This window comes from Eumetopias jubatus, unplaced genomic scaffold, assembly GCF_037043125.1.
Source record: "Eumetopias jubatus isolate StellerSeaLion01/CBP00866 unplaced genomic scaffold, mEumJub1_p1.0 scaffold_6, whole genome shotgun sequence".
Taxonomy (NCBI): domain Eukaryota; kingdom Metazoa; phylum Chordata; class Mammalia; order Carnivora; family Otariidae; genus Eumetopias; species Eumetopias jubatus.
The window spans coordinates 113,219,810-113,242,102 of record NW_028274812.1 but is presented as its reverse complement, the minus strand read 5'-3'; the positions used below and the strand labels follow the sequence as shown (position 1 = coordinate 113,242,102).

The 22,293-nt window shown below is 56.4% G+C and overlaps 2 protein-coding genes across 2 annotated transcripts; both read right to left on the bottom strand.

Annotated features, from left to right (window-relative positions):
• Positions 1-445: 445 nt before the first annotated feature.
• On the bottom strand, positions 446-12,973 carry KCNK17 (potassium two pore domain channel subfamily K member 17). The gene is made up of 5 exons (XM_028120733.2): positions 12,599-12,973; positions 9,571-9,685; positions 5,274-5,434; positions 4,692-4,866; positions 446-756 (listed from the first exon to the last, which is right to left on the bottom strand). The coding sequence occupies exons 1-5, from the start codon at positions 12,869-12,871 to the stop codon at positions 446-448; spliced, it is 1,035 nt and encodes a 344-aa protein (XP_027976534.1). The 5' UTR covers positions 12,872-12,973.
• A 1,747-nt stretch (positions 12,974-14,720) lies between these two features.
• On the bottom strand, positions 14,721-21,012 carry KCNK16 (potassium two pore domain channel subfamily K member 16). Its single transcript, XM_028120735.1, has 5 exons — positions 20,800-21,012; positions 17,642-17,756; positions 16,412-16,578; positions 15,251-15,416; positions 14,721-14,944 (listed from the first exon to the last, which is right to left on the bottom strand). The coding sequence occupies exons 1-5, from the start codon at positions 21,010-21,012 to the stop codon at positions 14,721-14,723; spliced, it is 885 nt and encodes a 294-aa protein (XP_027976536.1).
• Positions 21,013-22,293: the final 1,281 nt, after the last annotated feature.

The window sequence follows — 22,293 nt, the reverse complement described above, 5'->3', positions numbered from 1 at the left end:
TATGACCGACATTTATTTCTCTCTCACATAAATGAAGTCTGGAGGTATTCAGTCTACGTTTGTTATGGTAGCTCTGCCACCATCAGGAACCCGGGCTCCTTCTATCTTACTGTGTCACCAATCTCAAACACGGCCTCTACCTCATGGTGCCACGTGGTTGCCAGGGCTCCAGCCATGATATCAGCATTGCAGCCAGCTAGAAAAAGGAAGTGGTGAAGAGGAGCAGCTCCTCCCTCCCCCGCCCCACCGCGAAAAGTCACATTCATAAGTCACACAGGATAGTTCTCTGTGGATTCTATTGGGCAGAATTTAATCATATAACTTCAAATAGTCTCAAGAGGAGATTAATAAAAAACGTAGTCTTTAGTCTGAGTGGTCATGGGCTAAGCTTAAAGCTAGGGGTCTTGTTGCTGAGGAAGAAGATGGAACACATACTGGAATAGAACTAATTGTCCTTTCCACAGCATGAGACCTGAGTAGAGGGTTCTGGATGCTGCATGATTCCCATAGGCTCCTCCAGATGGCAGCCTGGCTGTGGTGAATGGGGTTCTGCCTCCCCATCTGGGCTCTGCCTCCAGCTTTGGGACTTGAAGATCTCTTTGGAGCTGTGGTGGTAGCAGGAATACGACCTCCCTGGCATCTCCAGCAGGGAGAGGATGAGTTTGATGATCAGGGCCAGCCACGCCATCCCAAAGAGGATCCATAGGGACACTGTATTCTTGTACCACAGCGGGTACCTCCGGGAGGGGTCCATCCCTGGGGGGAGAGGCAAGGTCAGAGGATGGAGGCCTGGGAAGGTCAAGGCCACATTCCCAAACAGAAACAGACACACATGACTTGATGCATATAAGCAGAATATGGGAAGTTCAAATTGGTTGGAGATTGCTGGCCTTGTGGCCACCTCTGTAGGACTCTAGGAAGCCTCCTTGGGTTGACACCTTGAGTTTGGAAGCTAAATTTCCTCTTTGGCTTTCTGACAGATTCTGTGCTCTATCCCAGTGGTTCTCAAAGTGGGGTCCCTGGACCAGCAGCATCAGCATCACCTGAGAGTTTGCTAGAAATGTAAATGGTCAGGCCCCACTCCAGACCTACCGAATGCAAACTCTGGGGGTAGGCCCAGCAATCTGTATTTTAATAAGCCTTCCAAGAGATTCTAATGCCTTCTCTGCTGTTTGCCTGTCTCTGTGTTTGGTTTCCTCATATCTAAACAGAGGTAACTTGCCAGGAGCTTTAGGAAGCACAGAGGGGACCACTGGAGTTTGTATCCTGCCTTGGTTCTTCCTAGCTGTGTGACCGTCATCTGTCTGAATGCCCCTCCCCTGTGAAATGGGGAACATGATTATTTTTCAAGGCCCTGGCTTTTGGGATGAAATCATAAACTCTTCTCCCAAGGTCCTTATCTACTCCTCCAGCCTTAATTTGCACACCTTTTCCCACTGAGTGCTGTGCTTGTCACTCTGGGCTTTCCCCACTTCCTCCATCCATCATCAGCCCTGCCTTTGTATTTGCTGTCCTCCCAGCTCAGAATGCTCTTCATTTCCAATTCCTCTTGGCCTAGTTAACTTCCCCTCATCCTGCAGATAGATCTCAGCTAGTCGTCACTCCCAGAGATGAGGCCGAACCCCTCTGTTACACTCTCTCCCAGCCCATGTACTCTGCCGGCTAAGCTACTTATTCTCTCTGGGCCTTGACTTCCTCATCTATAAAACAGAGACAACGAGGTCCACCTCCTAGGACTGGCTTCAAATATCTAAGGTTTTCAGAATGGTGCCTGGTACATAACAGGTGCCCAAGACCTGGAGTTGGGTGATTGTTTTACTCACCATTAGACCCCCACAAGGGTGCTCCCAACATAGTCAGGACTGGATAAGTAAGGGCAGAGGGAAGGGACAGATGGAGGTCATTGTGAGGCTTAGCCTGCTCCATAATTTAATTTTTCCCTCTTTCCTAGGGGTCTGTCTTGCCTCCCTCATCAGATCGGGTTTGTTCAAAGGCTGAGATCTGTCTTCTTATTTCCTCAGCATCTTTCTCTGTTTTCAGGTCCCGTCCCACCCACAACTCTGTCCACTCCCATCCTGTCCTGCCGGCCCCAAGACAACCTCTCTTCGCAGTCACTGAAGCCTGGGCACCTCTCCTGGGCCACAGCTGGGGAGTGAGCCTGCAGCCCTTGACCCCACCTCACCACCTGGCAGGAGCCAGGATTGGATTAAGCTGATTGGGTTATGGGGCCAAGATTCCGCTGGCGGTCCCAAATGAGATCAGTGGTGAGCCAGCTTTCTGCCCCTGCCACCCACCAGTTCGGCTTGCTCCTGGCAACCGAGGGGGAGGAAGTGGCCTTCTCCCATTTGATTTCATTGTTCTAGCCAAAATCGTAAGTGGCAGGAGATCTGGCAGCTGGCAAGGCGCTCCAATGAGTTGCAAATGCAATTGGGGGACGTGGGGCTATGAGGCTGGGCGGGGGGCACAGACGGCTGGGACCAGGGTGCTGCTCTTGGCCACGGCCTTCGGAGAAAGAGGAGTGGCCATGAAGACAGCACCCCTGTGGTTGCTGATACAGGGACAATGGGCATCCCGAGTCCAGGTTGTGGACCTCAGCATTCCCATCCAAGGAAAGGGTTTGACCTTGTCCTTGGAGGACAGAGAAGGTCAAGAGACATGAGAAAGAGGCGGGAGTAGGGTTTGTCCCTGCTCAGCTGTGGAAGATTCTGCAACATAGGTATCCTGGCTTGGGAGTCTGTCTTCGACCTGCTCTTGGCTTGCCTGCTCTAGGACCTTAGTCAACCTCTTTCCCCTCTCTGGGCCTCAGTTTCTGCTTGCAGCTGAGGCATTCAAGGGTTCTGTGTGTGGTGCAGGAGGCTGTGGCAGGACCCATCACATCTCACAGGCCTGGGTTGAGGCTCTTCTAGCTGAGCTCCTGGTGGCCCAGGTGCCGGGTGGAAGAGGGAGAGCTCAGAGTAGAGAGGGAGGCAGGACTCAGCCACACAGAGGCCCTTGCAGGCCTAGTCATGGATTTTGGACTCTATCCTAAGACTATGGGAAAACACCGAAGGTTTTCAGAGGAGCTGGGCAGGTGACATGATAGCACCTGTCATTTTTAAAGGTCTTAAGAGCCAAGGGAGGACAAAGATACAGGCTGCACAAATCCATGGGTGCCATTCCATTGTGCTCTGTGTGAATAGCAACCCCTTAGGGTTGTTCAATGCCCAATCTGTGTAACCAGCCATGTACAACAGCTCTGCCTGGACTAAAGAGATGACAGTGAGAACAGAGGGGAGAGTACAGATACAAGAATCACTCTCTGAGCTGTGAGGGGGCTGCATGTGGCCTTGGAGCCACTGGGCGCAGCTCTCCTTTAGACACACCTCTCCATTTTGAGTGTAGGAGTGGGAGCATACCCATTTGGAGGAAACCTCAAAGATTTCCTTCCAGAGCAACAGGCTTCCTCCCAGGATGGAGGACATCAGGAAGGGACAGCACGAGGCCCCTGACACAGGACCCTTCTTCCCAAGAAAGGAGAGGTTCAGGGAAGGGGGCTCTGCACACAGGTGAGAAGGCCATCACCTAGCCCAGGCCCCCATTTTATATACAGGAACACTGAGGCCCAGAGAGGGGATGCGTGAGGTGGTCTGGAAAGAGTATGAGCTTGGGAGTCAACAGAGCAGAATTCGAGCTAGCTGTGCAATCTCAGGCAAATGGCTTGGCCTCTTTGAGCTTCAGCTTCCTCCTTAGCAAAATGGGCAAAAATTGCCACCCTAGGTTGCTTGATGAGCTTGATGAGCTAACTGCTTGTTACTTTGGCAAGACCTCATTTCAATATTCCAGGCAGGGTTCTGTCTCTAAGGATGTGAAGACGGACAGGGCCTCCTCCCTAATTGAGGGCCAGGGATCTGAGGGAGGGTGCAGAGCCCCTTGAGACCACTGTGCTGGTGGTACCAGTGGCCACTGCTCTTGTGGTGAACCTTCAGGGGAGGGCAGCAAAGGGGAATGATGAGGCTGAGTGGAGGGCCCAGCCACCCCTGAAGCCCCACAGAATGTCCCTCTACCGCCACCTGCTGGGCACCTGCCTCATCTTTATTATGCAAGGCCAGAGGTTTCTGGGCCCCTCGCCTTGCCCACACTGGGTGGTGACCGCTGATCTAACCTCACCTTGGGCCTTCTGCACCACACAGCCCTTCCTTGCTGGCGCTCAAAGTTTGTCTGCCAATTGTTTTCCAATGCAGACTCTCCTGCCTAGTCCCTGCAGCCATGTGGAACAAATGGCCCTCGGCCCAGGGAGAGTGGGAAGCTTGGCATTTCATGGGGCAGGGTGAAGTGGGGAAGAGAGACCCTGGAACAAGGAAGGATCAGGGAAGGAGGTTAGGGACTCCCCTAACTTGGTGAGTGCTCATAACAATAGTTGAGTCTCAGACATTTCCAGTGCTTGTCAAGAGGGCCAGGAGTGTGACTTACAGCCAGCCCCAAGCCCTGGGGTCAAATTCCAGGTGTCACTTTTTAGCCGGACCTTGGCCCCATCACACAACAAAGCAGGTTGAACTTGCCAAGGACCGTGTCCTTTGGACTTTGGGCCTGCAAACCCCCACGGGGCCTGGCACGTAGCAGGTGCCAGCAGACGGAGCGGGCGAGTGGAGGGAATGCAGGCCGGGCAACTGAGTGTCCAGGCCGCTCTCCCACCGCCTGCAGGGCTCTCTCACCAATCACATAGTCGCCGAAGCCCACGGTGCTGAGGGTGATGAAGGCGAAGTAGAAGCTCTCCACGTAGCTCCAGCCCTCCATGTGGCAGAAGAGCAGGGGGGGAAGCAGCAGGAAAAGCAGGAGGCCCGAGAGGAGGGCACCGGCACCCGCCAGCCACCGAGCTTTGGTCGGGTCCTGTGGGTGCACACAGAGCCCTGTGTGGCCTCTACCCAGTGCTGGGGGACCAGACAGCCCGGCGGGGGAGGGGGGTTCCTGAGCTGGAGGCAAGGCGAATGCTCCCTGCCAGGAGGAAGGGGCTGCCCTTGGGGCCCCTCTACGTAGTCTGTGTTCTCCAGGTTCTTGGGCAAAACCTTGGCTGGCTTGTTCCCTTCCTGACCCCCAGGTGCCACAGCGTCTCCCCCACTGATGCCCCTTTATTACTAAAGACCCCCATTCTGGGCAGTGGCCTCCAATCCCACCACATCCCTACCAGGAACCCTACTTTCCAGAAGTAACCCCTGCTCCTCTGGGCCCCCGATTCCCACTACCTGGCTCATCCTAGCAGTAACCCACCCCTCCCCTTACTCCCACAGCCCCTTCACCTGCCAGGCACCCCCCAGCCTGCGGGCACAGCGGTGCATCCCCCGCTGCATGAGATGCCCCAGTCGGTTGAGCACCACGAGGTTGAGCGGGATCCCCACAAGAGCAAAGAAGATGCAGAAGAGGCGGGCGGCCATCGTTCGGGGGCTCAGGTTGCCGTAGCCTGAGGCAAGACGGAGGCACATCAGGGGACCTTTCCATCCCCAGGGGCCAGCACTCCTCACTCCCTCCAGACTCGGCAGCGGGTATTTACAGAGGCCTTTGGTTCCCGCTCCGGGACTGTGCCTTCATTCCCTCAGTCCCACCTCACAACCGGCTGTCCAAGTGGGGATTACGCCCCACGTTTTACGGACTGGAAAACGGAAGCTCCAGGAGGCTCAGCAGTGTGTGTGAGCGCAAACCCACCAAGTGTGAGACTCCATTCTCCCTTCGTTTCCCCCTCTGTGGATGGACAGAAGGACGTGGAGAGGGGCACGGAAGGGTGTGGAGCCTCCAGATGCTGCACCTCTGGGACAGACACCATTCCAGCCAGGGCCCTGTTGCCTCCAGGCTCCTGTCTCTGGGCACCGCCCCCAGGCCCATGCAGTCAGTCTTGTTTGGGCCTCCAAACATCCCTCGGGCTCCTTTTTCATCCTTGAAAGACCTCCTTCCCCTCCCCCGATGCATCTCTTACACATCTGATTCTGTCTTGAAACCTGATTTCCAGAGGGCCCTCACTAATGCACCTGGGCTCCCCGGCAAACCTCTTGGGAGTGAGGGGCGGTGGTTGGACCATCAGGTGCCCTGGGGGAGGTGGAGGTTGGCTATCTTCCTGTTATGAAGATAAGGGATGGGGAGGCTAGGGGGACGAGGTGTTCCTCGAAGGATTCCATCAGCCTGGGCATTCTTTCCTCTGTCATTCCTCTCCATCTCTGTCCCCCGACTTCTTGGTCAGCACCGCTATCTTGCCTTGACTCAGATGCAAGCCTGATTATATCGTTTCCCAGGATTCCTCGAGTCTGCTGAGGAAAGCCCAAAGTCTCACCCAGCCCATCTCCAAGCTCATCTGGTCCCCCACTTTCTCAGTTCCAGCCACACTCCTGCCTTGCTGAGCCCCCAGCCCCTTCCTGCTTCTGTGTTTTGAGCATGACTCTCCTTCTACCAAGAGCATAGAAATGGCAGCCCCAGTGCCATGGCTCCCCCAGCCCTCTGCCAGCTTTGAGGGGAACCCACTGTATGGGAATGATTTGTTTCCAAGTCTGCTATTCTCAAGAGCCCCTCAAGAGCATGGACTGAGTCATAATCAACTTTATATTCTCAGCAACTGGTACAGGGTCTGACACCTCATAGACGCTCATCAAGCGTGTGTTGAATGAGTTTTAAGAATGAACGAATGAATGAATGAATGAGAAATACGGGAATGAATGAGTCAATAGATGAACAGATGCCCTGCATCTTGCACCCCCTGGGGGGCAGACTGGGTCAGCACTCCTACATACCCCATGCTCACTTGTATTGGTGGTTTACCTTGCTCTCACCTTATTGGGGGGTCTCAGGGCATAGTCCCAAGAGTGGCCAAAGCATGCACTCATCTAGAGCATGGACTTTGGAATCAGAGGTGCTTCCTGCGTTTGAATCCCAGCTCTGCCCCTTGAAGGCTGTGGGGCCTTGGGTGAATGGTTTGACCTTTCTGAGCTTCTATGTCCTTGTCTGTAAGATGGGTATACGTCTACCTCACTGTGTGCCACAGGACAAAAGGAGGCAGTGGGGATGTGTCATAGATGGGAATGTGTCCCCTCAAGTATCTAGTATACTGAAGGTGCTAAAGGAATGTTTGCTTCGTGAATGAATGGATGAATGACCCAACTCCACTGGACCAGCTTCTGGTCCAAGGACATCAGCAGCCCCCTTGCTTTAGAACCCCATGCTCCATCTAAGCCACCTCTCACTTCAGCAGGCCTCCCACCTGTCACCTCTTTTCTGTTGCTAGTCCAGCCCCAGGACATCCTGAGAGAGCCCCACCAGGAAGGCCTTGTGTGGCTGCCCTGTACCTCCTCCAAAGTCAGCCCTCATTTCCAACCTTTCCAGTCACCTTGTCTTTCCTGTTGCCCAAGCCCAGCAGCCACACTCCTACCTCAGGGCCTTTGCACTTGCTTCCCCAGATATTTACATGGTTTTCTCCCTCATTCTGTTCATGTCTCTTAACCAACTGAGCCACCCAGGCGCCCTCTGTTCATGTCTCTGCTTCAAGGTTACCATATCAACAAGGCCTTCGATATACAATAGCCCCATTCACTATCAGAGCCCCTTACCTGGCATTATTTTTCTCGAAACACCTCCCACCCCCTGAATATTGTCTATGTATCTGTTTGTTTGTTGGGTGTCCTCATGCACTAGAATGTCAGCTTCCCCCCCCCCCCCCCCGCCAGGGGCAGGGATTTGTCATTTTCTGCTCACCATTGTTTCCCCAGAACTCTCAGACTCCCACATCTACTAAGGCTATTTGTTGAATGAATGCATGGCTGGATAAGTGAATGAATGAGCAAGCCAAGGATGGAGTTCATAACAATGGACGAAGTGGCGTTCAGGCCTGTCTGGCTGGTCTAGAAGTGTTCGAGGGCCTGTCAGACCCTATTTCATCTTGGGTCTTGGAAAGTACAGCCCTTACTGGGTGCTGGACCCAGGGCCCCAGGGACGCCAAGGAAGCAGTCCTTTGCTGTGTCTCTCAGATTATTCATTCCTTTCCTTGCAGAGTGTTCCATAGGTACCCCATTTCCTGTCTCTGCCCTCCTCCTCCCCTCTCTGCATCCCCTCTGCATGCTCGTGCATGTGTGTGTGGTCAGAATCACAGAGACATGAACTTCCCTACTGTCCACCCCAGAATGGCCCTCTCTTTCTTCCTGTTGTTTAGAATTCCCACTCTATCTTGTAAGCCTCCTAAAGGTTTACACTCAAGGGCAATACTGTCCCCTAGCTCGGTTTCAAATTTCAACTCTGCTGTTTATGTGACCTTGGGGAAATTGTGTAACTTCTGTGTGCCTCAGTTTCCCCCTCTGTGACATGAAAATAATAAGCCCTATCCTTGGAGATGAGGCCATATGGACAAATCTCAATTGTAAAAGAGCCCCTCAATTGAAATCTCAATTGTAAAAGAGCCCCTCACAGTGCCTAGTACAAGTAGATCATGTGTGCAGGGTGGGGTGGTCTCCCCCTTCCTCTGCCCTTCTTCCCTTCAGAGAGAGCTGCCTCAGGCCTCGTAAAGAGGAAGGGACAGGTTACCAAAGTCAGAATTCAGAGGGCCAAAGTCCAGGGCCTGGGGCAAAGGGTGTAGGAGGTGCGGGGTTTAGAGACTAAAGGCCCCCCGCCTCCCTGCAGTGACTGCGCCTCAACATCCCCTTCTGCCCTGGGACTCAGTGAGTGTAGGTGGAATGGGTGTTTTTGGAATTCATTAACGTGTCAGTGTCTGTTGAGTGTCCACTGTATGCGGGGCTTTGTACTAGGCCCAGTGGGTGTAAAGAGGAATAAATACCATCCTGGCTAGTCCTTCTAGGGTCACAGGGTCCGTGGAGTCTGAGGGGCCTCCCCCAAGCATGCTTGCCTCAAGGAGGAGGGCTGTCCAAGCTCCTGCGTAGCCCTGAGACCCGTTTCCAAGAAGTATTTGCTGCTTTAAAACTAGATGGAGAGGCCTCTGGGTGCTCCTGCCTGGCTCCACTCTGGCGAGGACGGAGGCTGGGACCCTGGTTCCTGGGGAGAAGATCCTGGCGGGCCCAGAGCTGGTGGAGGTGGCCCTGGCCAGCAGTGGTGTCAGCCTGCCACCTGGTGTTAAGTCCGGTGTCATGCAGGGCGGGGAAACCCCAAGGGCAGGGGGATGGGGTTCTGGACTTGAGTTGTTTCTTGGGTTTCAGAGCTGGAGGGACCTAGGCTGCTCTTCTCCTTCCCTTTCCAGCAGCCCCCAGGCACCTTCCCAAGACAAGTTCTACCTTTGCTCTCCTGAAGGTAGGGCTAGGGAGACGGGATTGAGATCTGGCTCCAGGGGTCCCTGTGTGTGAGGGAGGAAGTGGGCTTGGAGAAGATGGTGAGGAGGGTGACGGGTGCCACAGTGAGCTGGGGAGAGGCCTCCAGGAATGGCCACCTTTCCCCAGTGCTGAGAAGAGGAGCTGGAAAGGCTCTTTTTAGATTTCGGTCCCTCCCTCCTGCCTAATTTTCCCTTGCCCCCCATCTCCACCCCTGGGCTCAGTGTTGGGTAGGCTTGGCTCTGGACACTCCCTGTCCCCCATCCTCTAGGGGGAGACCAGCCTCCCCAGTCCCACCCACTCTTACCAATGGTGGTGACGGTCGACACGGAAAAGAAGAAGGAGCCCATGAACTCCCAGCGTCCCATGCTGGTGGTGTTGCCAAGGACAATGTCCCCACTTTGGTATGCTTGGATGATGCCCTGGGGGAGAGGCTGCAGTGACCACCAGGCTCTGTGGGGCAACTGGGCCCCTGCACCCAAACACATACACACGTGTGCATGAATACATGCTCATGTGTGTGCGTACAAACACACACACACACATATTCATGGACAGTCCTCACAACCACTCTTCAATCTCAGCCCTTCCAGGGCAAGGAGGTTCTATCCCTCCACCCAGGGCCTCCTCAGGGGCAAGGACCATGGGGACAGCTCCTTCCCTTCTTTACCGTAGACCCCAGGTCAGCTCAGGGTGTCTCACCAGCTGGAAGAACACCATTCCATCCCCCCTCCCCTGCTCACTCCCATCCTTGCAACGAGCACTGCCAGGCAGGACACGTGGTGTTTTAGGAGACCCAGAGATGTAAGAGACAGGACCTCAGTCCTCAGCGGGACAGAGACAGACTTAACTCATACAGCGCAGTCAGTGCAGCTTTGGGCATTAAGGTGGTAGAGCTGCATGACCCTGGACAAGATACCTAACTTCTCCATGCCTCAGTTTCCTTATCTGTAAAATGGGAATACTAATAGTACCTACTTCATAGAGTTGTGTGGGTTAAATGTGGTATTCGGTGTAGACTTAGAACGGTACCTAGGATGTGGTAAGTGTGAGTGGTTGCCATCATCCTCATGGTTACAAATATAATAGTAGGAATGCAAAGAGGAAAGGTGTTCATTCTGCTGGGGGTAGGGGCAGAAGGCTTCATGGAGGGGGTGATGTTTTAGCTGGGACTTCTTTGAGAGTTGAAAGGGACTGCTCCTGGTGGAAGGACATTTAGAGAGATTTAGGGAGTCCTGCGGGGCAGGACTGTGCCTGGGATTTAGTACAGGGAGACTGAAAGGCAGTTGGGAGCCAGGTCATGTTTGGCTCTGTCATGCCAGGGATGGAGCAGCAGGCCTCTCCCAAGGTCACCGAGGCAAGATCCCGTTTGTGTGTTCCCTGGCAGCTGGCAACAGAGGTGTGAGCAGACCAGAAGGGGAGAGAGCCTTGCAGGGGTGAGTAGCCTGCATCCTGGCTGAGTGGTCCAGGAGGAACCAAGAGGAGATACTCAAAAGCCTAGGCTGTTGGCCCTATTTGGTGTGGGTCGTGAGGGAAGCCTCTAAGACCACTGTGGGAGTGTGTGGATGTGGGGCCGATGACAGAGATTTGGAGTAGGTGGAGGTGCAGGGCTGGGAGGAGGAGGGCTGCTTGCTCTTGACCTTGGGGGAATCTGAGGACGTTGAATGTACCTGTATGTACTCAGGGGGAGATCTGGGCTTAGGAGACACCAGATCCTTATCTTGGGAATGGTGGAAGCCACTGGATGGTTGAGGAAGGGGTGAAGTGCGGGCGGAGCAGAGGGGGTTAGAGGGGAAGCTAAGGAGATGAAAGCCCTGTGGGAACTTTGGGGAACACCCCCCCAGAGATCCGTACTGAGCCCCATCTTGGTGGTTAACAGGCCCAGCTCCCTGGCTATGCAGCCAAGTACTTGTATTTAACCTCTTTGAGCCTCAGGTTCCTCATCTCGGAAATGCGATGTAGGTGAGGATTAAATGAGTAAATGCAAGTTAACCCTCCCGGGAACAATGGCTGACACACAGCGAGGGCTCCACAGAAGCAGTCTCTGCTATCATGGCCATCACTGTCATCCTCCCTGGGCCGATGCTGCAGGTAAGGGAGGTTCAGCACTTCTGCAAAGGGGGTACGGCGCAGCCTCCAGGAGGAGGCAGTGCAGCTATATTAGTGAAAGTGTAGAGGTGGGGGCGGGGGTGGAGGTGCGACGTGAGGTCCTTAGCTGACAGAGTCCTCCCGCTGCCCAGTCAGCCCAGTCCGAGGGCTCAGGACCCTACCACTGTTCCAGTGCAGGGTCACTTCCCACCCAGAAATGTTTCCCTGCTACCTTCTGGGGACTGGCTTCGGAACGGCCGCTCTGCGCCTCAGGCCCTGCCCTCCTCGATGGAGGCGGCGCCAGGACTGCGGGTCCGGCATTTGGGGCTAGGGACACAGCTGTCTGGTTCCCCGGACCAAGGGAGGTCCCGGGACGTTAAAGCGTCTGCCAATTCTGGGCGGGTCCCGGTCGGGTGTGTCCTGACCGGAGTGAAAGGAGACCTCCATCCATCTGCGATCTCCCCCTTCCCCAAGAACCCTCCCCTGCCTCTCCTCTCCCCCACGCCCCGCTGCGTCCCCCACTCCCTGAGCAGTTTCTGTGCTCCGGGACCTCTGGATCTCCCGGACGCGTCCAGCCCCTGAGTCTGAAGACCCGGAGTAGAGCGGGGTCAGCCGAAGAGCGCCCCTGTGACTGCCCCTCCGCTTCTCTCAGAGCGGGTCTGTGCACTTCGAGCTCCCGGCCCCATCCCACTCACCCTCTGGGACAAGCGCGCCCTGTACCCTTTCCTACCCCCAAGACTCCCACTCAGCGCATCCTCAGACACTGCCCATCGCCCCCTGTCCTCCTCGCGCCCCCCCCCCCCCAGGTCGCATGTTTGCACTCTCTGTGCAAGGGCTCAGGCGCGCCCTTCCGTCCTTGGCCCGCGGTGCGACTCCGACACAGTGGCGCGCGGGCCGGGTGGGACCCTTGCCCCGCCACCTCCCCCGCCGTGCGAGCGTCCCGCCCCGCTGCGGACGCACCCGGCCCGCCCCTCCAGCCCCGGACCCGGGTCGGCGCGCCCCCTGTCGTCCCCATCCGCCCTACCCGGGCACTGACTGAGCGCTGCGCCCGCTTCCCTCCCGCCTCAGCCACCCGTCCCGCCGCGCTCCAGCCCGACCCTCCGGCCCCCGCCCGCCCCAGGCGGCCCGCGTCGAACCCCTCCGCCTCTCTGTCCCCTGAGTGCTGCCGGCGGGGCCAGGGCCGCAGCCAGGGCGTGCCCCCTCGCCCCCGCCGTGCCCCCCGCTCGCCCGCCCCGCTCGTCCCTGACCCGGATCAGAGAGTCCAGCGCCGGGCCGTCCAGGCACGTGAAGTTCTGCAGCAGCGCCCACTTGTCGCGCTGGAACCTCGCGCTGGAATCGCGCGCCGCGGGCCTCTCCAGCACCCAGAACACGCCGGTGCCCAGCGCCAGGTAAACCAGGTAGGCGAGCAGCAGGAGCAGGGTGCCCGGCACCGCGCACGCAGGGACCCTGTGGTCGGGCGCCGCCCGGGCTCGGAGTCTGCACAGAGCCAGAGAGGCAGGGAGGCCTGGGCCTGGAGCCATGGGCCAGGACTGAGTCGGAAAGAAAGGGCTAGGAGCTCGGCTGGTCCCCTCCCCAGCCAACGCCTGCCTGTGGCCAGTTTTCTCAGCAGAGGAGGCTTGCTGGGGAATGGGACAGCCCAGCCCCACCCCGCACCGGGATCCAATCCCAGGGACAAAATGAGGCCGGAGCTGTGGGCATCTGGCCCCGCCTTGAGGGTGTGTGGCGTGCTCACCCCCCAGGCCTAGCTCAGGGAGAAGGGGAGGGCTGCGGGGTGACCACAGGCCTCAGAAGGAAGGACAACTTCCCAGGGTGTCCTACTGTAGGGAGCAGTGGGAGGGACTCCTGGAAACTCCACAAGAGAAAGAGAAAGTAGAAGGTATGTTTATTGCCTTAGGGCCCCAGCCTAAGTTCTTGGATCTTGGGACTATCACCAAGACTTGCCACCTGTCAAGTCCTCCCTGGATCTCTTGCAACAACCCCCTTTCCGTTGTGTACCCAAAGGTGAAGGACCCCAGCTGATCACCTCTTGTCTATGAACTTGGGAGGCAAGAGGATCCTTGACCAGTGGGTTTGTTCATTCCCTGCTTCTGAAGAGGCCCCCTAACTCCCTTCCTGCGGGAAGGGTCCACGGTATATGAGGAGTCCCCTGGGAGTCTTCCGTTTCCCAGGCCTCTTCTTCATACCAGGAAGTCCTGTGGTGTAACCTGGGTCACTCTTGTTGCTGTAGATCCTTCCCTGTGTGTCCCATCTGGAGCCGCTTCTTCTTCACAGCCTTGCCTCAGTCCTGTGCAGAGCCCCTGGCCACTTATGGGCCTGCCTTGATGGCAGACGTGGGGGCAGAGGTTTGGAGTCCTTGCTGAGGTTGGGCTTTGGATGGACTGGCCTCAAACTCTCCTCTCCTTCTGGCCCGAGATGTCAGAGTCCGGCAGGAGAAAGGCCAGGGCTGCAGAGCGCGTTCCCAAAGGAGGCCAGGCCTCCATGGAGCTCATTTCCTGAGGGATCTCCTGGGATCTGCTGGCTCCCCGTTTTCCCAGGGTGTGTTTAGTAAGACTCTTAAGACAGACGCTCAGAGGGGTTGATGAGGTCAAGGGGGCCCTGAGGAGTCAGGGGGAGGCCACATTCCGGAAGGTTGGTGGGACACCCAAGAGCCCCACCTTGTTGACGGACAGCTCCAGGCCTCTAGGTAAGGGGAGCTGGTGGGCTCTGAGAGGTAGCTGCCACCTTCCTGAGGGCAGCTATCCTGTTTGCACGAAGATGCTCCAAAGTCCCTGCCCAGCCTCTCTCCTTGACGCTCCTTGCCAGTCCCTCCTATGGGCTCTTGTCAAACCCACTCTACCCCATTGGGGGTACTGGCTCAGGGCCTCGCTGCTTGTCTAGTCCTTCCATCGGATGAAATGCACAGGGAGAGCAGGATCTTTCACTATTTGCCCCCAGAGCCTGGAACTCTGCCAGACGCAGAGTGCGGGCCTGACAAATGCACATTGTGCATATATCAAGTGAGGTGAAAATAAACTCACCCTTTGTCTGCTGTACTGAATAAAGTCTCCTGGGTGGGGCTGGGGGGATGCAGTAGGACATCATGGGGATTTGACCAGAGTGATCCATGTCTGGATTCAACTTTGCCAGGCCACATTTGGGGGAGGGGCTTTGGGACAACGATGCGCATCTCACTCCACACACGTCTGTCTTTCATCTTGTCCTACACCTCCTTGCAGTGACCTGCTTGGACATTCCATCTCCTTTGCTCTCTGGAGAGCTCCTGAGAGCAGCCCTGGCTGGGAAGGGAGTGGGAAAGGACACAGAAGAGGAAGTCCAGAGGGCATACAGGGGTAGGGGCAGCAGGAGGGGCTCCTGGGGCCACTGGTGACCTCACGCAGAGATGGGGATCTTCTGAGGTCTGGGGAGCCCATCCATCCCGGGGGCTCCCCGGTCCTTGAGGCTGAGTCCCCTGCTGAGCAGCCAGAGCTGGGAGCACCTGTGCAGAAGCAGAGGGCCTAGGGGGAGGATCAGCGCCAGCCACGCCAGGCCCAGGAGGATCCAGATGGCAGCCAGGCTTCTGTACACCGAGATGTAATGCTTGCTGGGGTCTGTGCCTGGCAGGGAAGGAGACATGATACATGCCAAGGATCCGAGGGCACAGCCCCTGTCGCCCCAGGTTCCACAGGGGTCCCCACCAGCCTCCCCGTAACAAAGATCTGCAGTGGAGGTCCCCAGGGGAAAGGGCCATGGGTCCCAGGCCACAGATGTCTAAGGATGTTAGAATCCTCAGCAGCCTCACAAACGGTTGGTCTCCCTTGGATAACCTATCTGATCCTCAAAAGGTACCTCCTGCTGACATCTCCCCATCCCCCAAATCCCCGTGGCCCCCACCCTGAGCTATGTGACTGCCTTGTTCTCACCAACAACATAGTCCCCGAAGCCGATGGTGCTGAGAGTGATGAAGGCGAAGTAGAAGCCTTCCCCAAAGCTCCAGCCCTCCACATGGCTGAAGACCATGGGCGGGAAGATGAGAATGACCAGCGTCCCCAGGGTCAGGAACAGAGCCAGGCCCAGGATCTGCAGCAGCTGGGAGTGAGAGAGTCTGTCTCTGAGCCTACTTGGAGGGCCCCAGGATTGGGGAGGGACAAATCTGGGAGTGGGGCTGGGCCATAGCTATGTCTCTTCCTGGCCCTCCAGACCTTTGGGGTGGGGGTTGTATTCTGTGTGTGCGCTCTTGCCCAGGCCAGGGAATATTTAGTCAGAAGGATTTTGTTAGTGGGTCAGGCTGGAGTCTGGAGACTCCTCTCGGCCTGGGGATCACACTTGGATAGGCCCTCGGGGGACTCAGATCTGGGATGGAAGACAGCCACTGAACTGTCCACTTGGATAGGCCCTCGGGGGACTCAGATCTGGGATGGAGGACAGCCACTGAACTGTCCACTTGGGTAGGCCCTCGGGGGACTCAGATGTGGGATGGAGGACAGCCACTGAACTGTCCCGGATTGCTCTGCACCTTGGTCCTCCTTCGTGTGCCTGGCTTTGCAGGGTGCTGGCCAAGCGGGTGGGCACTGGGGGTGTGCCGGGTGGCCTGGAGTTTATTTTTAACCACAAGAGGAGGTGCTAGAGCTCTGTGATGACCACAGGGATGTGCCGCCCTGATCCCCCTTCAAAGAAGACCTTGTTGGCCAGCTGTCAGCCAGTGGCCTCCAGCTCTCAGCTCCTTGGAGGTGACTCTTGGCTACAGATAACCGTCTGGCCCAAGGGCACACCCTTCCCAGGAAGGCCACCCTGTGCCTGATGGACACCAATAAAGCACTGGCCAATTTAGCCCCCTGTGGGGCCAACTCCACCGGCCACACACAATGCAGAACTCTGTGAGGGGCTGTCCAAGTCTTTGTTCCAGCCTGATCACAATTCAACCTCTTCCTCGGCACAGCCCTTTCTTCCACAAGCATCTACCCCTAAGACCCTGCCTGCCAAACTGCATCTTGGTGTCAACTTCCATTTTCACCCTGCAGCGGATCCCATCAAGGCAGGGCTGGAAGGGGCTGGAAGGGGCTGGAAGTGGGGAGGGACCCTACCTGGGAGCGCCTGGGCTGCTCTTCCCACCTCTCCAGGGTAGCCAGGTGGCCATGCAGCCCTGCACCCAGGTGATTGAGGAAGACCACGTTGAGCGGGATGCCCACCAGGGCGTAGAAGACACAGAAGACCTGGCCTGCCTCCGTGCTGGGCGCCAGGTTACCGTATCCTGCAGGGGGGAGGAGTGTGCAAACATGGAGAAGAGAGCATTCAGAACTGCCTCCCGCACAGGCTCTAGCAGAAGGTGGTCTTCCACTACCTCTGGGGATGGAGGGGAAGCTCCTCTGTTTCCAAGAACATTCTCCCCGCCCCCCCCCCCCCGCTAGAATGATCTCTGTTTGTAAGACTTCTGCTTATCTTTGAAAGGCCCATCTCCAGGGACACTGCCTCTAGGAAGCCCTCTTGACTGCCACCCTCTTCCTCCCTACTAAGAGTGGTTCTCCCTCGTGCTTTGTGTCATTCTTGTCTAATTACCTACTTTGCCTTGTGCTATTGTTTTCTGTGTGCTTGTCCCATTCCTCTTCATTGGATCAGAAGCTCCTTGAGGGCTGAGCCTGGGTCTGATCCAAGTTTGTACCCTCTTAACTCCCCACTTCCTCTGCTTCAGTTGTCCCCTGAGCTCAAGGAAGGTGTGTGGAATCAAACTTAATTGAATGGATGGGGAGACCTTGGATATGGGGGGTCTGGGGTTTCCTTGGGGGAGGTGGTGTGGGTTTTCTAGTTGAGGGGGTATAGCAGATGCTGTTGGGTGTCCTGTCCCCTCAGAACACCTGGGGCACCACCTGCAGCTCGGGGGACAGTTCTTGCCCACACAGGTGGCTCTCCACCCCAAGTCCCTGCATCTCTACCTGAGAGTGTACTTGGTCTGTGGGCAAGTTTCAAATACTGGAGAGTTAACACATCCGGGATCAGCTCTCAACCAGCAAGGGCAGGAACTGGTAGATAAATAGCCCGCTTCCTCGCCCCTCACAGGCACTGTTCTGAGGCTGGGTTCCACCTGGCCTCTCAGAGGGTCCCGGTGGGAGCAAGGCCAGTGGCTCTCACTGGGACCCTGCTCGTCAATGCAAACTTTGCTGTCTTTTCTCCCCTCCTGCTCTATCTCCCCACCTCTCTACTCATGCTTCCTGGCATCATCTCCGAGACAAACCACATCCTGGTCTCAGCATCTGCTCTGGGGAACCCAAACCAAAACAGGGGCTTTGGGGAAGCCCTTCCCCACCTCGACCCTTTACCTATGGTGGTGACAACCGTGCCTGCAAAGAAGAAACTGCTGCCGAAGTCCCAGTTGCTGGGGTTGGTGGAGTTGCCTTTGGGGTTCACACCCTTCACCCAGGCTTCCATGATGACCTGTGTGGAAGTGGGGGGGTGGCATGGGGTAGGAGGAAGAGGCAGTTGAGGCACCAGCTGGTGGCCAAGCTCTCTGCAGGGTGCTTTCCTGTTATCTCATTTAATGATATCCTTAGGGGCTCTTGTTTCCATTGTGTAGAAAAGGAAACCCCGGCTCCATCTGAGTAGCTAACTAACTTGCCCAAGGTCATTGGATTCCAAATCCACGGCTTGTTCCACAGGCCGGGGCTGACTGAGGTGTGGGCTGTAAACATGGGCTGGGGGAGGGGAAATAGGTTTGAGGAGGCAGAGGGTGCTTACGGGGTGAGCCAGGTGGGAGATGCTGCCCATGGCCAAGAGGGTGAGGTGTAGGTGTGTTGTGAGGACAATGGGAAGATTTCAGGTCGGATGCTCCCAGAAGGGCTTACTAGGGAACGGGTGTTTGGGGACCACAGGGAAGCCATGGGGCTGCCCTCCCACAAGGTGGATGGGGGAGACCAAGAGAACCCTGTGTTCTCTGAACCTCCAGGTGAGCAGGTGGCTTTGCTCTTTGCTGTCCCCTAGTGACGCCCAGCCTGGGCCTACCTATAAGAGAAATTCCATCAGAGGCCAGGGCAAAGGTCGGGTGTGTAGCAGTGTTTCTGCGTGGTGTGTTGTATACCCGCGACGTGCATGGGTTCTCTATGTTGCATGTATGTGCATGTGTGTTGAGTGTATGTTTACACAAGCTGAACACTTGTGGGCTCAAGCTGAAGCCCCTCTGTCCCTAAGCCCAGCCGTCCTGGAGCTGGTTAGGGGTCCCTCTCCCGTCTGCTCCCCAGTCCCCTCCCCTGTCACCGTGCATTGTCCCAGGCAGCAGCCCAGCCTTGCCACGTGATAGAGCCCCCCAAACAGGAGGAGGCAGTGGGGGAAAGGGCCACCCGGCCTCTAGTTCCCGTGGGAACCGTTTCCCTACTGGCAGCTTGAGTGTGCTCCCTGCCGGGGTGGGGTGGCCCTCGTAGGCTGGGCCAGTCTGGGAGTCGTGACACAGGCTGTCTGCTTTTCTTCACTTTGGCAGAACTGGTCTCGTCACATGTGGACTTTGGTCTCCCTCTCTTTCCCACACACCCAGGGAGGCCAGGACGGAACATTCTGGAACACGCTCGCTCCCTGGAGACCCTCACCCTTGGGAGCAGCACTTGCCCTAGGCCCAGCTGTCTCCCACGGCCAACCCGAAGCTCTCCAATCTGCTGAGGAAGGGGCCTTGATTCGGCAAGGGTACTGAGTTGGGGGGGGGTCAATGCGACCTTCCAGTTTTCTCTAAGAATCCACACGTGGTAGAGAAAGTCAGACATGAGTCCTCTGAAACTGGGCAAGGCCTCTTCTTATTTCTCATACTGCTTCTGGTGCTGCTGATAGTTTTTTCCTCTTGTGATTTTACCAGTAACGTGTGTTCTGGAATCCTAGACCAGCGTTCTTAATGTCAGCCAGGCATCCCCTGGCAACTGAGGCTCCCTCCCAAGGAGGCTGAGGATAGGGGTGTCCTAATCTACAACGGGGGTGCCGTTAATCAGTGGCTGGGGCTGCAGTCAAGACTGTTGTCCCCGCCTCTGTTTACAGAACTAGTTAGATTGCTTCCAACCCTTCCCGAACCTTCCAGCTCCTGGGTTTCCCCTCTAATCCTAGGCTGAGGGAGGAGGAGGTGTCACGGCCTCCAGGGCTTCTGCGTCATCCCCTGAGGTCTTGGGAGACTCCAGAGCCCTTCTCAGCCCCATAGGGCCTCCGGAGAACAAGGAAGTCTCATTTCCTGGGAGAAAGGGTCTGGACGGGGCTCTCACATCTCTGGAAATTTCCCTCTGGCCACCCAGCCCACCCATCATCTTCTATGTCAGCTCGTCTCCATCTTGAGGGTACGGGCATGGTCTGGAGGGCTTGTTAACGACAGGCTGCTGGTCCTGCCCCCAGAGCTGCTGGTTCTCAGCGTTGGGGGTGGGGTGCCATCACTGGCCTTCCTAAAGGTCTCCCAGGTGACGCTCTTGCATCTTGTTCACACTTGGAGAACCTTATCCCGCCTGTCCTCCAATCCCGCACTTAGGCTGATTTGTCTGGTGAAGAGCTGCTGGCCTAGGGGTGAGTTCCTTCTCTATCACTCACCGTGCAGTCTTGCCAACACTCCACCCCTCTGTGCCTCAGTTTCCATCTGCCAGCTGGAGACAGTGATGGTAATAGGTTGTTATGAGGAAACATACACAAAATGCTTGGTGCCAGGGGATGGATCATGACTGGTCTGACCCATCACAATGACCCTGTTCCCCACTGTTTTAGGCACACTGTAAATGCTCACTATGGGCCATTCATCTCTGTGACGACTCTGCACTCGGCTTGTTCCTTTGTGGTGGGTGTTGTCATTCACCGGGCCCCCTGGTCTCAAAGGCATTCACAACACCTTCGGTTGTTTTTGCCTTGCTTCTTGGAGAGAGGGTGCTGGGGCCCAGAGTTTGTGCAGGGGAGCAGAAGGGGCCTAGGTGGTGGTGGTGGGGGAACCCGCTCTGCCACCAGAGAGATCCCCCTACGGACACCTTGCTGGTGGAACTGTCACCCTGGCCACCACTCACTGGGCCAGGGAAGGCCAGCATGGCGGCTGCTCCTGATCTTTCTTTGTGTCTCCTGCCCCCCCAGCCCTCAAGTGTGGTCAGCACAGGGGTGTGAGCGGGGAGAGGGCAGAAGGATTAGCAGCCCTGGAGCTGGCGTTAGGGGAAGGGCAGAGCGTGGGAGAAGGAAATTTGCACAGTGTTGATAACACCGACACACAGCTCACATTTATGCACCAAGTGGCACCTTAGAAAAGGGCTTTTGATGTGTTGTAAATGCCTGCAGCACATAAGAGAGTATTCTCCTCACGTTTTGGATGACATTCAGGAGCAGGGAGTGGAAGCGACTTGCTCCCTGTTGCGCAGCATGCAGCACTAGGGCTCAGCAAAGCTCCCTTTGCGCCACGCGCTGCATCAGCCCCTGGGTGGTAGCTGCGGACCTGCCGTGAGAACCCGCATTCTGCCCGCCGTCCCCTGCCGGCCTCTCCCCTCACCTGCACAAACTGCTCCAGGGCCCGCTGGTCCAGGCAGGTGTAGTTCTCCAGGAAGCGCAGCTTCTCAAACTGAACCTGGTCTCTGGACTGAGCCTCCGCCTGTTTCTCCAGCAGCTGGAAGACCGTGGCCCCAAGCAGCAGGTAGCAGACATGGGCCAGCAGCAGGGGCAGCACCCGGCCGCCCCAGCAGCCGCAGAGCCTGGCTTGGGGCATGGCGTGGCCAGGGCTCTGCCGGGGCCGTCGGGCTGCCTATGGGAGGAGAGGTGGGAAGCGCCCAGGGGCCCGCGCCCAGCCTCCTGCCCGCCTCGCCCTCCTCGCCCTCCTCGGAGCGGGTGTGCGGAGGCCGTGGAGTCTGTTTGAACAGTGCAGCTCAGCTTGGCTGCACTAAGTGCCTCCGGTGCAAACAGGCCTGCCCCTCAACCAGCCCTAACCAGCCTTTTTTTTTTTCCTTCACCATGGAGAGCACAGGTCAGTGGCATGGAACCCTCAAAGAGACCTATGGGGTCCTCCGGAGGTCATCTTGTCTTGTCCTCTGCCTCTAGGTTGGATGGGTGTTTCTGGACCAAACCAGATACTTCCCCCTCGTTCTGCCCAGGCCTGAAAGGCTGCCCTCCACAGCCCCCAGTTTTTCAACCTTGATGCTTCAGACCCCCAAGCTGGGAAGAAAGCAGGATGGGGCTTGTGCCTGGGTGGTGCAACCAGTTGAGCATCTGACTCTTGGTTTCAGCTCAGGTCATGATCTCAGGGTCCTGGGATGGAGCTCTGAGTCGGGCTCCCCACTCAGCGTGGAGTCTGTTTGAGATTCTGTCCCTCCCTCCCCCTCTGCCCCTCCCCACTCATGCTGTCTCTCTCTCGCTCGCTCTCTAAAATAAATAAATAAATAAAATCTTATAAAAAAATAAATCAGGATGGGTGTGAATATGCCTTGTGCCCAGTTGCCCTGGCTACAGAATGGGGCTGGGAGGATTGACCTGCCTATTGGGGGACCCTGAGGTTAAGTAAACTGGGTGACAAATCAGGGCAAAGCAAATAGACACATAATAGTCTCGATCAGGAGCGGTACAAGGGTTGATGCTCCTAACCGGACACATTTGTTTCATAGCTTTTGCTGATAGTTTTCTGTGCTTGAAATCCTTTAGCAGGTTCCCTTCAGAGGATACTGTATTGGCGAGACGTATGTGTGAAAAAAAAGAGGCTAAAAGTATATCCTGGCCTGAGATGTTCGCAGTGGTTCACTCGGGAGAGTGGAATCTAGGGTGTTTTCCTCTCTCTCTCTTCTTGGCTTGTGTGTGTATTTGCAATAGCTTTATTGAGATATAATTCACATACCATATCATTCACACTTTTATTTATTTATTTTTTGGAAGATTTTATTATTTATTCCAGAGAGAGAGAGCACAAGCAGGGGAGAAGGGCAGATGGAGAGGAAGAAGCAGGCTCCCCACTGAGCAGGCAGCCCAATGTGGGACTCAATCCTGGGACCCCAGGATCATG